General features: G+C 48.2%; 1 protein-coding gene across 2 annotated transcripts in view; it reads right to left on the bottom strand.

Moving 5' to 3' along the window:
• RALGDS (ral guanine nucleotide dissociation stimulator) overlaps window positions 1-15858 on the bottom strand; it is a 98775-nt gene extending 82917 nt beyond the window's left edge. Inside the window, exon 1 of one of the 2 annotated variants that reach the window (XM_043984994.1) lies at window positions 15500-15858. In XM_043984994.1, coding sequence (XP_043840929.1) covers window positions 15500-15520 — 21 coding nt within the window. In that variant the 5' untranslated portion in view covers window positions 15521-15858. Of the gene's footprint in view, window positions 1-2073; window positions 2389-15499 lie in introns of those variants that run through there. The other variant, XM_043984995.1, reaches the window with a different exon arrangement.
• Window positions 15859-16890: the final 1032 nt, after the last annotated feature.

Genomic DNA, 16890 nt, shown 5'->3' with positions numbered 1-16890 from the left:
AGAGAGAGATGTAACTATTTTCGCAGGCACTAGATGACTGAAAAACAGTTATTTCTGAAGCATACTTTTCACCAAGGGCTTCAATTTCCTAGGCTTTTGGCCAGACAGGCAGACTAGGAAAGATGTATTTGTTTGAAGCCTCTAATCTCTTCCCAGAGTGCTAGGAAAGGCACTAAAGATCAGAGAAATGACCTAATAAAAGCAGATTGGAGGGAAATGAAGGGATTATGCCAGTAGGACTCAAGCTCCTTCTCCTAGGGGTCTGAGGTAAGGGAAGAGGAGGGAGAAGAAGGGTACAAGGAACTAGGAGTTAAAGGAAAAGCTGTTGACACACAGAAGCCAGTGAGAGCTCTGCCCCAGCTGGATGGGGTCCAGCCCACTCCTTCTTCCTTGGCAAATGACCCATCCCTAGTGACCAGGATCAAAGTTCTTTCTGTCAGAACCAAAAGTCAAAAATCCCAAATTCTAGTTTTGGAGTGTCTATCATTTTCTAGGTTCTGGGACTTTGATGAAGCCCCTTTAACTCTCTGAGTCCAGTCTCCTAATCTGTTAAATGGGCACAATATAGTTCCTGCTCTCATTCCTCCATCTCCTTTTCTAAGTGGGAGGCTGAGGAGGGCTTTTTCGGAAGAGAAAGAAAGCTTCATCTCCCTAACTCAGGACTCCTACCTCAGCCTCAGGGGTTTCCACTTATCTAGTTTTTTTCATTCTCCCCTTGATTACTGGTCCCTTTATTCTTCTCACTGCAGTTAGCATCCACAGTGACACTCGCCAGGGTATCCTCTGCTTTGTTCACAAGCCAACAAATATGGAGAAATAATGCTTTCCACAGAAAAGCGTGCCCCGAAGAATCTATTCCAGTCTCTGCTAAGTAATCCAGACCAGACTTTCCCTCCTTCCCTCAGGTCTGCTAGGGTGCTCTGGGGCACAACCAGCACCTGGGTGTGTGTGGTGGGGCAGCTGGCACCCTCTCAGCCTCCAAGCCCAAGTCCAACCTGGACCCAACGAACACCAAACATGTGCTGCTACCAGACCCAGGACCATGCTGAGGAAGCCTTCATCTAGCACGCCATGTTCCAACCATTCCCAATATACCAAGTATACCAATATACCAACTATGGTTCTGTGGACATCATCCCTGCCCTTGGAATTTGTCCCTGCTCTCTACTTTCCTACTTGGGTACACGCCCAAGCAGACTGGAACAGTGTTAATTCCAGAATCTAGGTGGGTGGGGGGCAGCATGAAAATACGAACCTGTCAGTCTCTCTCCCCCATCCCCCCAAAAAGGGGCCATGGCAAAATGGAAAGAATATTATCAGGGTCAAGACGCCTAGGGGCCAGAACTAGTGTTCTGATTTTGCTTCTAATTTAGCTATGTGACCTTGGGGCAGTCACTACCTCCTCTCTGAGCCTCTATTTCCCCAAATGCAAACCGAGGAGTTTGAACTTGACGGTTAGTACCTCACGTCCTTTCCAGCTCTGAGGGTGCTGAGGTGGGGGTGGGGGAAGGAGAGTGTACAGAGAACCCTGGTCTGAGGACACCCAGCCCTTACAGAGGAAGCCACCTCAAAACAACACTTCGACACCCCACCAGACCGAGACAGAGAGAATTGAGTTAATTATACACCAGAGACCCCTGGGGATTAAGCCTGGAGGCCACCAGGGTGGAAAGAAGGCGGGGTTGGGCTAGAGGGTGGGGGAAGGGAAGGGAACCTACCCCCTCTACCCCCACTTTCCTACAACGCGAAGGCAGAGGTTTGGGGAGTACAACTGAAAGAGCCTCTGGGGCCACACCCAGAAGCCTGGGGCAAGGGGGCCACTGCCAAGCACGTGCCTGCGTCGGGCTGCCGGACCCGATCCCAGAGCCCAGCGGGAAAAGAAATGCACCATGAAGAAGGGAAGAGAGGAGATCCGACGCTGTCTCGTCTTCCCTTCCCACCTTACCCAGCCTTTCACGCTAGGATCCAGCTCCGGTGCCCGCCTGCCTTTGTTCCCCTCCAGGGGGACCGGAGGGGTGTGGCCAACGTCCCCGGGAGTAAGGCCATTTAGCCCCAACCCCTGCCCCGGCTCACCTCGTCGTCCTGCACACTCAGCGGGATGTCCAACATGAACACCTGCATGGGCTGTACTAGTGCCTTCTGCACGTTGAATAAAGGCCGGCCCTCCATTCTCAGCCCCGTCCCCGGGCAATCCTCTGCCAGCTGGCGTTCAGCTCCTCTGGGGGACGCGGGCCCTTTGGGCAGTGCCCTGCAGTCGAGCACACATCTTGCGAGCCAGCGAGCGGGCGCGTGGAGCCGCCCCCGCCCCCCAACCCAGCCCACAGCCCGGAGGCTCGCGGCTCGCGGGGAGCGGCCCCGGCAAGCCTGCCCCTGCCGCTGGGGCTGCACCTCTCCTGGCTAGCTCACTCACTCACTTCACTCACAAAGAGCCTGGCACTGGGTAGAGGGCTGGGGCGTCCGGGCTCATTACCATGCACACACCGGCGCGCACACACACATCCGCGCACACATACACACGCCCCCCGAGCTCTAGGGAAACCCGGGACTGCCTTTGTTTTCTAAGTCCCAGCCGGTCCTTCCCCCGCGGCCCCGCCCGGAGAAACCAGAAAGACTCACTTTACCTCCTCGCTCTCCCCCACCCCTCCCCAGGGACCTTGGTCACCTCTTCCCCAGATCACTTGCTGGGCATGACAGAGAAGGGGACAGCTTTGACTCAGTGCGGCTTAGTCTGGAACTAAGGAATGAACCTCCCTGATCAGGACGGTGAGAGTGGTGGTCGAGGGAGGGAGTGGACGCCAGAGGGTTGTGTATGTGTGTGTGTGGGGGGTGCAGTTAGGGAAGTCGTGGTGGGCTGCTCCTTGCTTCCCCACCCCTCACCCCGGGGAATTTCTAGGATCTCCTCCAAGCATGAGTGACCAGTATCCAGTGGGGACCCTTAGAGAGGAGCCCCTCAAATCGCTCGGCAAGTTTAAGAGCACCAGGGGACATTCTGCAGGTCCACTGGCCAACCACCTCCCACCCCAGGGGTCCAAAGTCAGTCTGACTTGAGGATCTCAAAGAGAGACAGAGAGAAACTCGGTCACCCACAAGCCACTCCATTCATTCTATCCTGGTAGCTCTTCTCCCACCAATCTTTGTGAAGTACCTCTTCTACCACATCAAGCTCAGTTTATAAACCTTCAGGGGATCCTAGTCACCTGCTGTCTAAAGTTAAGGTGCTTCAGCCTGACATTTCAGCTCCCTCTTCCACCTGCCCCCCTCCCCCATTTGGTTCCAACCTGCCTTTCCAAGTTTCTCTCAGCTACTGGGCCACTGATACACCCTCTGCTCTTTATAGACTGATCTCATGTTTTCTAGCACTGGAGCCTTAACTCCCATCATTCCCACCTAGAATGCCCTCCCAATCTGTCTAAATTCTACCCTTTCATTCAAGGCCCAGGCCATATCTTGTCATCTCTAGGAAGCCTGCCTTGATTACCTAGCTGATCCCAAAATGTTTTCTCCCTCTTCTCAACTCCAACTGAACACACTGTCTAAACCAGTCAGTGATCAGGGATCACAATTTACTGATATCATTAACCTTTTTTTTGGTATGCATCTTGTCTCCCTGACTCTACTATGAACTTAGTACATCTTAATTTTGTCTAGTTATAATAGTTTATATTATATGTTACAATATAAACTAGTATATGGTTTAGTTATTATATAGTATAGCTTAACTTTTTCTCATGGACATTGACATTCTGTTGAAATGTATTGCCCTGGTCCCAGAATAATAATTTGTTGCTTACATAATAGAATGACATGCTAAATTTCAAGTAGAGGTTAGTGAAAATAAAGATGAATTTTGTTCCCATCTATGCTCTTGAACCCTCTGAAATCTATCCATGCCCTCCCCTATATACAGATAGATCCCTCCCCTCATCTATGTGCATATGACTTATTCACCTCTCTCCCCGGATCTGGTACAGTGCTTTCACATCGTTCATACTCCACAGGTGCTTGATTGATTGAGTGAGTGCTTGTTTGGGGGCAGGTCAAACCAGAAGGGAAGAAGAGGCCAGGGCATTTGCTGATTCAACCTTGCCCGGCTCCCATGACAGGTTCTGAAACCAACATCTTCTCAGAGGCCTTTCATCCCTATCAGCTCCACATCAGCTAACATCATTCGCAGGACTATTTTTATAAAGTGAAAGATGAATAAATAAACATCATTGGGAGGAGGGTGTGTACCTATCTGGGGGTGGAGAAAAGCCAGGAGAGAAACTTTCCTCCCTTCCTAGTGGAAACCCTGCCTCAAGAGAAAGAGGTCCTGAGCAAGATGTCAGGTCATTCAGGGGCCTGTTCGAGAACCAACTCCCAGGACCAGAGAGGTGAAAGGTCAAAGCACACCACATGGAATGCTACAATTGGAAGGATCCTTGAAAATCTTCTAAGGGACAGCTAGGTGGCGAAGTGGATAGAGCACTGGCCCTAGAGTCAGGAGTACCTGAGTTCAAATCCGGCCTCAGACACTTAACACTTACTAGTTGTGTGACCCTGGGCAAGTCACTTAACCCCAATTGCCTCACTAAAAAAAAAAATCTTCTAGAAACAACTCTATCATTTTCAAGATGGGAAAAATGGAGATCCAGAAAAGGGAAGCAGACCTAGACCTAGAATCCAGATCTTCTGTCTCCTATGGGCTCCCCTTCTGAACTCCAGGAAAGCCCCACTCTTATACTCCCCCACTCTCTTATTCCAAGCCAAGCTGCTGTAGTGAGGGAATGAGGTCATAACTGGGAGGAGGGGAAAGACAGACATGAGGTTCCAAGAAGGTGAGATCAAGACTTCACAGTGGGAGGGACACTGGTTCTGACACACCTTCTCAGTCTCCCTATCAACTCTAAAAGCCCAACATAGTGTTTCACAGGGATTCTACAGAAGGTTATTGTTGTTGTTGTTGTTTTAAGGTAAATTGACTCTGGAATGTTTGTTTTTGTTCCTTTAAACCTCTGGCCTAGCTGGAGAGGGTCCCAGCAGGGAGTTCCCAGTGTTCAGCCCTTGGCCCTTTGACCTTTATTATTCTATAAGGGAAAACCACCTTGTTATGTTGACAGGGTTCCCTTGACCAGGCAGGTATCCAGGAAATGGACTTTGTTACTATGGCAACCACCCTGATGCAGTTTGACTCAGCCTTGCTGGGGTCATCTGGTCAAGTATGGGTGGGGTTGAATTTTCCTCTCCCTCCCCCAATCAAATTCCTGAAAGCCCATCTAGAGGAGTGTTAAGGAAATAGGCCATCCCAATTCTAGCCTCCTACTGGAGGACCATGTTAAGGAAGACAGCTCTGCTATACTTGGCACAAAGGAAGCAGATGAGCCATTTGGAAATCTCCCTCTTTCCTCCCCCACCCCAACTTGCTATCTCCCTTCCCTCCCAGAACTGGCGATGTGGAACAATCAGCAGTGGGTATTTTGGGGGCTTTTCAGTTGCTATGGCTACCCCAAAATTGTTGCCATAGAAACCTTCCTTCTTCTGGGGCCTGCCATTTTTAGGGAAATGTGGCAGGAACCCCACCCTCCCTTTTACACACTCCCTCATCTCCCCTCTTTGCTCTGATCTTAAGGGCATCCATTGGAAGAGAGTGGGGGTATCTTATAGCAGGGAGCCGGGGGCATCTTCTACTTTCTTCACTCTCTCCTGACATGGAAATGCTATCCCAGGTAATTCTTTCCCCTTTAGCTATGAGGGTCCTTTCTCTAGGCGATCATCCCCTCTCCTTACTGCCTCACTGTACTGTACTTCCCTCCCTTGCTCTTATCCAGGCTGGAGACTGTGGAAGGGCTAACACATCATTATCCCTGCTTACACTTCTCTTTCCATAATCACCACTCTTCAGTTTCAAGCCCTGTCTTTTGGCTGTAGCACCAGGGCTGACCCGTTTTAGGGGGCTAAAAAGAGGAAAGGTCTGCAGAATCGCTCCTCCTGCTCAGGCAGGGATGTATGTTTTCCAATATCCAGCCCCTGACGCACACAGGATAGAGAGCTATCCATAATTCCTTGTCCCAACCAATTTATATTTATAAACATATATACATAGGTAAACATTTATCTTGGGCGCCCTACCTTTCCAATTTTTCAGATAAAGAAGTTGAGGCCCAGTATGGTTGGTCACATACTGAAACAGTTAGATGATGGAATGATAAAGTGCTGAGCCTGGAGTCAGGAAAACCAGAATTCAAATCTGGTCTCAGATATGTAATGGTTGTGTGAACTTGGGCAAGTCATTTAACCACAGTCTGCCTTGTTTCGTCAACTGTAAAATGGGGATCATGATAGCACCTATCTCCCAGAGATTTATTATGAGGATGAAATGAGATTACATTTAGGTGCTTAATAAGTACTTGTTCCTTCTCTCTCTCCATCAGCGACAGGGAAAGGTCTGGAACCCATTTCCTGACTCCAAGTTCAGGGCTTTCTCCTCCACTTCTGGCTGACTAGTCAGAGGAGGAAGACCTGCTTTGTTTGTCATTTGAGAGTAAGGGGTGAGGATGGAAGAAGAAGATATCAGTGACTGTTCTGAGGCCTGGATTCCTGTATAGTCTACAGGATCCCCAGTGCTGTGGGGTAGAAATCAGGCTTTATACCATATGATATGCTTTCCTAGATCATGTGTGAGGGATGTTACAGTTGAGAACAGAAGAGCAAGGGATGGTTCATTCTGAGGTCTCTTCCATGGAGAGATTCTTCCTTATGCTCCTGACCATGGCTGCTGAGGACAAGAGAGGTGGTGGGGCAAGCTGTGGCTCTGGTACTAGAAACCGAAGAGCAAAGCCTGGGCTTTTTGCCCCATCTGGGCCAAGGGAAAACAGAGACTCAAATAACTGGATGGTCAGAGCACCACCTGCTGGCCCCTGTAAGTCTTCTCATGTAGGCAACAAATAGTATATGCAGTGCATATGATTAAAACAAAACAAAAAAACCAAACCAGCCCTTGTCCTCAAAGAGCTTGCTTGCAGGTTTTAATTTTCATTTTGGGGTGGGGAAAGGGGAGTGCAGTGTGTTATATAAATAAATTTGATACAACATATTATATGTGTGTATGTATGTATATGTATATGTATATTGTATGTGTGTGTGTACACACATAGAGAGGAAAAGAAGCTAAACACTCTAGGAAAACCTAAGGAGGGAAAGAAACATCTTCTTTAGGTACTTGGGGGGGAAGAGTGTTCAGGGAAGGCTTCCTGGAGAAAGTGGTGCTTGAACTAGGCATTGAAAAAGAGAAGGATTTGGGGCGGCTAGGTGGCGCAGTGGATAAAGAACCGGCCTTGGATTCAGGAGTACCTGAGTTCAAATCCGGCCTCAGACACTTGACTTACTAGCTGTGTGACCCTGGGCAAGTCACTTAACCCCCATTGCCCAGCAAAAAAAAAAAATTAAAAATTAAAAAAAAAAAGAGAAGGATTTCAATGTTGGAGGAGATGAGGAAATAGTAGGTGGTAGGCATGGGTGGAGGAATACCAATGGATGAAGGCAGGGGAGGACAAAGTGTGGTTGGGGAACACCAAGCAGTCTAGTCTGGTTGGAATAGAATATGTTAAGTAGTATGAAACAAGACTGGATAGGCAGATGGGCCTGGAGAACCCTTTATGTGATAATCACAAAGATGTAACAGAAACTAATACTGAACAATTTCATACCTAAGGTCTATATAGTGACCAATCATGACTGATGGTGAAGAAATCTGGTAGACGAGGGGCATGGAATACAGCGTCTATTTTTAGAAAGGACCAATGAGTTGACTTATTTTGTTTGACTATGTTCATTTGTTACAAGGGAGGAAGAATTAGCAGTCAATCAACAAGTATTTATCCAGCACCTACTATGCTAGGGACTATCCTAAGTGCTGGGGATACAAAGGCAAAAAAAGTTCCGGCTTTTAAGAAACTCACAGTTTAAAAAAAAAAAAAGAAAGAAAGAAACTCACAGTTTAGGGGGGCAGCTAGGTGGCGCAGTGGATAAAGCGCCAGCCTTGGATTCAGGAGGACCTGAGTTCAAATCTGACCTCAGACACTTGACACTTACTAGCTGTGTGACCTTGGGCAAGTCACTTAACCCTCATTGCCCCACCAAAAAAAAAAAAAAAGAAACTCACAGTTTAATGGGGGAAAGAACATGCAAATAACTATGTGCAAACAAGCTATATACAGGATAAATGGGGCAGGCGGGGGTATTGCAGAGAGAAGGCCCCAGAACACTTGGAAAATTTTCTTGTAGAAGATAGAGCATTAGCCGAGACTCAAAGGAAATTAGGGAAGTCAGGAGATGAGATGAAGAGGAAGAACGTTCCAGGCATGGAGGACAGTGAGTGAAAATCCCCAGAGTCTATCCCCAGGAGATGGAGTGTCTTGTCTGAGGAATGGCAAGCATGGCAGAGGATGCAGAAGACAAGAAGGGTTATAAAGGGCTTTGCAAGCCAAAGAAAGGATTTTATAGTTGATCCTGGTGATGGTAGAGTCACTAGAGTTTATTAAGCATGGTCAGACTTGCACTTTTTTTTTTTTAAGGGCAATGAGGGTTAAGTGACTTGCCCAGGGTCACAGAGCTAGTAAGTGTCAAGTGTCTGAGGCTGGATTTTTACTCAGGTCCCGCTGAATCCAGGACCGGTGCTTTATCCACTGCGCCACCTAGCTGCCCCCCAGACTGGCACTTGTAGGAAGACCACTTGACATCTGAGTGGGGAGAGCCTCGAGGCTCTGACACCAACCAGCAGGCTGTTTCAATAGTTCAGGTATGAGAGGATGACAGCCTGTACTGGGGAGGGTGCAGTATCAGAGGAGAGAAGGGGGCACATACATGAGATGTTTCAAAGATAAAACTGATAGGATTTGCCAACCCTTTGGATATTGGGTGGGGTAGGGGTTGAGAGAAAGTGAAGAATCAAGAGTGGCACATGGTCTAGGAGCCTAAGTGACTTGGAGGACGAGGGTAGATGTGAGGGTATATGTTGTGTGTAAGATGTGTATGGGATATCCAGCTTGAGATATCCAATGGACAATTATAGATGCAAAAAATGAAAGAAGAGGAGTTAAGGGCTGTGTATAAATAGATGTTAGAAACATCTGCATAGAGAGGATAGTTGAATCCACGGGAACTGATGAGATTTCCAAGTGAAATAGTGTATAAGGAGAAGAGGGTCTGGGACAGAGCCTTGGTGAACACCCACCATTAGCAGGTATGATTGGTCTGGATGAAGCATTAGCAAAGGATGCTGATTAGTGGTCCAACAGGTAGGAAGGGATCCATGAAAGAACAGGGTCACAAAATACTGGAAAGAAGAATATCAAGGAGAAGAGGGAAATTAACAATGTGAACAATTGTTGAGAGGTCAAGAAGGATGAAGATTGAGGGAAAGGCACTGGATTTGGCAATTAAGAGACAGTAACTTTGGTTAGAAGAGTTTTGGTCAAATCATGGGATCAAAAGCCAGATTGTGCAGGGGGGGAGCTAGGTGGCGCAGTGGATAAAGCACCGGCCCTGGATTCGGGAGGACCTGAGTTCAAATCCAGCCTCAAACACTTGATACTTACTAGCTGTATGACCCTGAGCAAGTCACTTAACCCTCATTGCCCCACCAAAAAAAAAAAAAAAGTCAGATTGTGGAAAGTTAAGAGAAGGAAAGGAAAGGAAATGATGGCATTAATCATAGATAGTGTTGACAAGGCATTTAGTTACAGAAGGGAGGGAGGAATATGGGATGATAGCATCGATGGATACATCAAGTGAAGTTTTTTCTAAGGATGAAGGAGACATGGGCATGTTTATAGGCAATAGGTGGCCCTGGAGTCAGGAGGACCTGAGTTCAAATCTGGCCTCAGACACTTGACACTTAGCTGTGACTAGGCAAGTCACTTAACCCTCATTGCCCCACAAAAAAAGAGAAAAAAATAGGCAATAGGGAAGCAGACAGTCAGGAGAGACTAAAAAATAGAGGGGACAATTTTCTGGAAAAGATAGGATGGGATTACTTGTGTATACAAAAGGTTTACATTAGTAAAGGGACAGGAACCTCTTCATGTGAGAAGGGTGAAGGAGATGGTTGAAGAAGGTGTGAGTGATAGGAGATGAAGAGGAGGGGAGAAGAGGGAGCTCTCATTGAATGGCCTTAATTTTTCCAGTAAATTATTCCAGTAAAATATGAGGCAAGGTTGTCAATTAAGAGGGTGAGGAGAGAAGGAGGCATGGGAGGTTTGAGGAAGGATCAAAAGTTTTGGAAGAGCTTCTGTGGTGAGTGGGATAGCAAGTTAATTTGTTGTCCAATTGTTTTAGTTGTGTCTGACTCTTCATGACCTCATTTGGGGTTTTCTTGGCAAAGACAGTAGAGTGGTTTGCCATTTACTACTCCAGCTCATTTTATTGATGAGGAACTGAGGCAAACAAGGTTAAGTGACTTATCCAGGGTCACACAGCCAGCAACTATCTGAGGCCAAATTTGAAGTCAAGTATTCCTGATTCCAGGCCAGTCCACAATCCACTGTACTACATTCAAAGGGATTGTCTTAAAGCAGTGAGAAAGCCCAGTTGAACTTATGTAATTTGTAGTGGATCCAGTTTCATGATTTTCTCCAATTTCACTTGGCAGTATATGAGTAGGAGCAAAGAGAGTGGATGATAGGAGAAATCCAGGGCTGGGGCTTGTCAGGGCAGGATAGCCAGTAGGATAAAGGAGCAAGGGAGTCAAGAGAAATAAACAGTGTAGAGTTAAACTGGTTCCCCAAAAGGTCAAGATAGGGAGGGAAAGAGAAAATAGCCAGTGCCAGTTTGATGGTCTAGGAAAGAACTGAGGGGTCAAGGGATCGGAGGACATGGTAAGTATGAAGTAGAAAGTGACAATGACATTAAAAAAAGAAAAGAACATCAGTATTTTAATTTTTATTTAAGAGGTAGGTTGGAGCCAGGTTGTAGAGAGTATTAACTGCTATTATGAGTTCATATTTTACTCTAAAGGCAATATTGAACCATGGAAGATTTATAAGCAGTGTAGCATGGTACAGTGGGTAGAGCAATGGGCCTGGGTTCAGAGACTTGGTCACAATCCCATCTCAGACACTTACTAATTGTGTGACCCTAGGCAAGTTACTTAACTTCTCTGGGTTTCAGTCTCCTAATCTATAAAAAGAAGGAGATTAGACTCTTATGGCCTCTAAGGTCTTTTCCAGGTCTAAATCAAAGATCCTATGGCCCCAGGGTAGGGACATTGCTCTTTCCAACAGTGAATGTGTTTGGAGTGTTGGAGACCTGGTCTCTGGTCTCTGGTCTCTGGCATTTTCTTGTTATGTGACTCTGGGCAAGTAATTTAATCAAAATCTCAGTATTCTCCTCTGTAAAATGAGGGGGTTGGACAAGATGACCTCTTTGTCCCTCTGTTCCTGTGGTCTCCACCCTGGCATTCGTGATCAAATTGGGACACTGGTCAGGCTCCTGGGCTACAATATGTCTGTAGGTTTGGGACTCTGGTGATCCCTCCTCTGCTGACTTACTGAGGAGCAAAAAATCCTCATCTCTAGTTACTGACTTTCTCAAAAGGGATACAGGGGCTCTGACCTCTCTAAGGAATGACTCTAATGTTCCAAACTCAGGGTTAGGCTCCCAAATTCTCTTCCACCTTTCCCGTAGGTAGTGGCACCTAAAAAGCTATTCTAAGTAGACCATGGTTGACAAATTAAAGTGACCACTCTGGGCCCCTTAATTTTGGCAGCCCTGGGTGGCTGGTGGGGAAAAGAAGCTTGTAAAGGAGTAGGAAGTAATACGAAAGGTACCCCAAGCCTGTTGATGTTTAACAACAGCAGCAGTTGCAGCAGCAACTGCAAACAAACCTAAGCATTTATCCATACTTAAAAGTACAGAGGCTACTGGGTTTGGGCCCCTGGCAGCAACAGGCCCCCTTCTGATGTGTGTGGTGATTTTGTTTGGTGGCCACTAGTTGGCCTGCCCAATCCTGCCTAAAATTTTGCCCATCCACCAAAGGTTAGGTCAAACACTAACTCTTCCACAAAGCCTTCCCTGGTTTTCCAGTGCCCCCAGCTAGTTCTTTCCTTCCTCCTCTGATTCCTCTTAAGCATTTGTTCTTTGTGTCTCTTGGGTCACAGGACCAAAGGCTCATGCATTCAGAGTCAGCACACCGCCCTGTGCATTGTGGCTTTGTGCATTCACATCTGGTCCCCCTCATCCCACGATGAGAGCCCCCCCAAAGGCAGGGACCCTATCTTTCTCATCTTCTATCTTCATGCCTCTTCTCTGACTCCTACCCTAGAGCCTCACACACAGTAGGTGCTTAGTGAAACTAAGTTTAGCTTAGCTTCTGGATTTTCCATGACATTTAAAACCGGGCATCACTGTTCTAGAACACTTAGGTGGGGGAAATCCCTGCAGACAGTGTGGTTACCAAATGAAACAATGGATATTCAGGGCTTTGTAAATGTTAAGATGCCATATATCTGCTTTCATAATGGGCATTACATACCTTACCTTCACTTAGAGACGTAGCTCTGAAAGGAGCTGAAGGTATCTAATACAATACTCTTATATGACAGATGGAGATATTAAGACTAAAGGAAGAGACTTAAGCCAGGACATAAAGCTGGTTAACAGCAGAGATTTTCTTTTTTATTGATTCAGAGTGACTTGAAAGGGCTCTGCACACAGTGGATCCCCAGATCATCAATTGAGAACTATAAGGGACCCTAGAGGTCATCTAGGCCATCCCCCCATTATTTTACAGATAGGGAAACTGAGGCAGAGTTAAATGACTAGCCCAAGGTTGTAAATAGCAGAGCTAAAATCCAAACCCTCTGACTTCCAGTCCAGCACAATTTTTACTTGAATGTGGTTTCCTCTCTCCTGGGTATTAACATTGCTGGTTAAGATCTTGTTTCCTTTCCTTTTAAAATGTCTTAAAGATACTCTTTTATTGTTTGTACTTCACCATCACTTCCCAGTCATTACATGTGCTCCCAAAGAACCATCCCTTGTAACAAATAAATAGAATTAAGCAAAACAAGTCAATACTTTGGAATGGTTAAGATTTCTAAGTATGACTGAGATGCAGCCTTGACTGGGGGCAGGGCGGGGGACGACAATAACCTCTTCTTGGGATGGTCCTGTAAGGGGAGGGGTGATGGAACTGAACCAGGGCCAAGACTGAGACTGTCCACTGTTCAGGGAGCCTTTGAGTATGGTGTCAGCATGAGCAAGCCCCTCGCCCCCTGGTGGATTGGACCAAGATAACAGACTCCCTTTCCAAGGCACCACTACACCCACCTCCTCTCTCTCCCTGCAGGTGGCCCTCTCTGCTGCCCTCTCCCTGTTCTTGCGTTAGTTAAAACCAAGGCATCATTTCCCTGGAGGACTGGGGAAGCAGGAGAAGCTGAAAGCTTGGCAGGAACTGGGGGTAGCTAGAGTCCTCCCTTTATTTCCACTTATCCAATCCCAGGGCAGTCACTCTACTAACCAAAAAGATCCCAGTCCACCCTGTACCAATGAAGGTTCCTATAGGGTGAAAACAGGCCAGGCCTGGATGCTCAGCTTCATAGACTGGTGTGTGTGTGTGTGTGTTTTGTTTTGTTTTTAAGATGGAAGAGATGTTAGAGACCTTCAACATGTAACACAGTGCTCTACACAAAATGGTTAATTGATTGAACTGGTCCAAACTCTGAACCCTCGAATATTGTAGTGGAAAGAAAATTAAACTTAAGAATTAAAACAAAATAAAACAATATGAGTTACCTCAGTTAGAATCATGACTCTGTTACATTAGCCACTGGCAACTAGGAGGCAAAGTAGATAAAGCCTCAGACGTTTATGAGCTGTGTGACCCTGGGCGAGTCAATCACTGTCTTCCTCAGTTTCTTCAACTATAAAATGGTGATAATAATAGCACCTACCTCCCAAGGTTGTTGCAAGGATTAAATGACATAATATTTAGAAAGCACTTATAAATATTTAATAAATGCTTAGTAAATACTTGATTCCTTCCTCTGGGCCTCAGTTTTCTGATCTATAAAATGAAGGGGTTGGATTAGATTGATTCCTATTGTCCTTGAACCTCTGTCTCCCCACCTCTTTATTTTACAAATTGGGAAGCTGAGGCTTTTCCCTCTATTCTCCACCTTATGCCAAGGAAATAAATCTTGTGTGGGCTGTGCTCTGAAAGCTGGAGGGAAAAGGAAGCTATTGAGAACCTGACTTGGTATCCTGGTTTTCTGCACGGCCCTGCCATAAGGGAGGAGAGACTGGAAGCCCCTTCTGGGGGAAGTCTTCATCTTCCCCTATCTGGCAAAATTCCTTGCCAGGCTATCTCCTGCGCTCTCGAGCGTGCGCACACACACACAGGCACACACACACACATCCCTCCTCTAGGCCCTGGATGCCACTTTCCCTTTCAGATATTTTTGTCATGTGGCCCTGATTCTACATTGGAGGAAAGAAAGGGAAAAGCATTTATTAAACTCTATGCCAGGCACTATGCTAAGCTTTACAAATGTTATCTCATTTGATCCTCACAGCAACTCTGAGAGGTAGGTGCTATTCTTTCTCCCACTTTACACTTGAGGAAACTGAGGTAGATAGAGGTTAAGTGGCTTGCCCAAGGTCACACAGCTAGTATGTGTCTGAGGCTGGATTTGAACTCAGGTCTTCCTGACTCCAAGCTCAGGAGGCTAATCCACTGCATCACTTAGCTGCATCTGACATTGCCCTTGACTCCCGATGCTCTGGCCAGTGACAGAGAATAGAAATACTAGGGAGATGCTGGGGAAATGGATCACCTACCCTGGACTGATTGGGGGAGGGGTGTCCTGCACAGGAATTTCCCCCTTCTTTGTATCCTTATTCCTTCAGAGGCTTGGGGGAAGATATTGACCTGTGGAGCATCAGAGTCGAGAGTGCTCCGAAGACTAGCAACTCTGAACCTCCTGTGGCCTAGAGAGCAGGGACCCCTGAGATCCCTCTTCCAGATTTTCCCCAGTGCACCCCTGATTCTGAGCCTCTATCTGGCCCTCTGCCCCCAGCAGATCCCTCATCTGTGTGGCAAGGGGGAGTCAGGGAAGACGTTGCCCCTTGTTTGGTTAACCACAAATGTGTCAGCCTCCTAAGCAGTGCGCACAGGTCAGCTCCTCATTTCTGTCCCATTCCGGTCGGGCTTACAGGAGGGGACCACTCATAGCACATCATCCCTGCTTTGTGACGGCTTCTGACCATCAAGAACATCGCATCCACTTGCTAGCCGTCTCCTCTGGATACCCCCACACTTTGGATAACCTGGAGGCTCCAGCTCCCTTCTTTCCCCTAGACTGGTCAACAGGGGCGACCACTTTCATCTGAGCCTGGGGGCGCGATGCCTAGGCTCTAACGGCAGCCACCTTACCTGCTCATCTCCAGTTGGGCTGGGGGGAGGGGAAAACTGTAGGGCTAGCTAGGGGACCCGGCTAAGAATCGGGGCTCGGAGGGCACTCACCTGGGTATCCACCATCATCATCACATTACCCTCCGCCTCGCATCGCCTCTGCGGGATGTCAAGAAGAACTCAGATGGGGATGGAGAGGGTGATAGAGATGGGGCGGGCCTGGGGCCCCCGGCCGGACTCCGTACCCCGGAGACTGCTTCAGGGAGCGCTCTCCATGGCCCCCCCAGCTCGGCCTGGCTTGGCTCAGGGACCCGGGCGGGGAGGCCCCCGCGCTCAGGAAGTCCCGACTCAGCTCATGCCCCGGGCACCCCCTATTCCCCTCTCAGCGGCCAGGACCGGCTGCGCTGGCCTCCGCCGCTCCCATTGTCTGCACTGCCCCGCGATGCGCCCTGCCGCGCTCGCCTCTCCGAGCCGTGCCCGGCTGTACTGGCCAGCGTCAGGCTTTTGCCCCTTGCTCCGCTCTGCTCCTCCCTCCCCGCTGCTGTGCCCCGTGCTGGGGGGCTAGGCACAGCTCGGCTCCGCCCCGACTCGTGCCCTGGCAGCGCCGGGCTCCGAGGAGGGGGAGGGGACGCGAGGCGGAGCCGAGAGCTAGACCACTCCCTTCTCTGGATGCCCCGCCCCAGCAGGTGTGAGAAGGGGAACCGGGAGGGGCTAGGGAAGGTGGTCCTACCCCCAAGGATCCTTGTTCAAATAAGGGACCCCACCCGAGATATATCCGCCATCCGCCCTCGAAGGGCACCCACGAGGCCAGGGCTCTGCAAGGACTTCAGGCTCCGTATACACCCCTTTGACCCTCCTACGCCCACACCTCCTCCGTACATCTAGCGGGATCCCATTCTCGCATCCCGGCACGGAGAAGCTTATACATTCTCTGCACATACGTGCTCGCGGGATCGCTAAACATGTACAGGTCAGTGCATACATGGAACATACACCCGTGCACAAGAAGGTCCATAAAATCCGAATCAGGTCTGGAAGGGCCTTCATTGTAGCTTGGGTTCTTCATATTAGTGGTAGTAGTAGTAGTAGTAGTAGTAGTAGTAGTCTTCCACCAGTCGCGGACGACCATGGATCAGCGCCTTGAAGAGCCACAGGCCACAGTGTGGCTGTACAGTCCGATACAGGATTACAGGCAGAGAAAATGAGGGCCACCGTAGAGGAAGTGAATTGGTCAAAGTCACACGTTAGGGGCAAAGTAGGGATTAAAATCCGGGTCTCGTAGAGTCCAGTTCAGCTCTTTCTGTCCTAAGTCTCTGGCTCCCGATAGCTATCCAGACAAGTGCAGGACACCCCTCCCCCCTCACATTCTCTTTTCTATGCACAATCTCTATTACAGAAAGCCACAGCTCCATCCAAGTACACCCCCATCCGGCCCAGTAGGCCGGCCACACAATCGCACAGGCACTGCCTGTCACCCTCTCTGCCCAGGGCTACTGGACAGT

The sequence above is a fragment of the Dromiciops gliroides genome, chromosome 2 (genome assembly GCF_019393635.1).
Source record: "Dromiciops gliroides isolate mDroGli1 chromosome 2, mDroGli1.pri, whole genome shotgun sequence".
Classification (NCBI taxonomy): Eukaryota; Metazoa; Chordata; class Mammalia; order Microbiotheria; family Microbiotheriidae; genus Dromiciops; species Dromiciops gliroides.
This window is presented reverse-complemented; position numbering and strand designations above follow the sequence as displayed.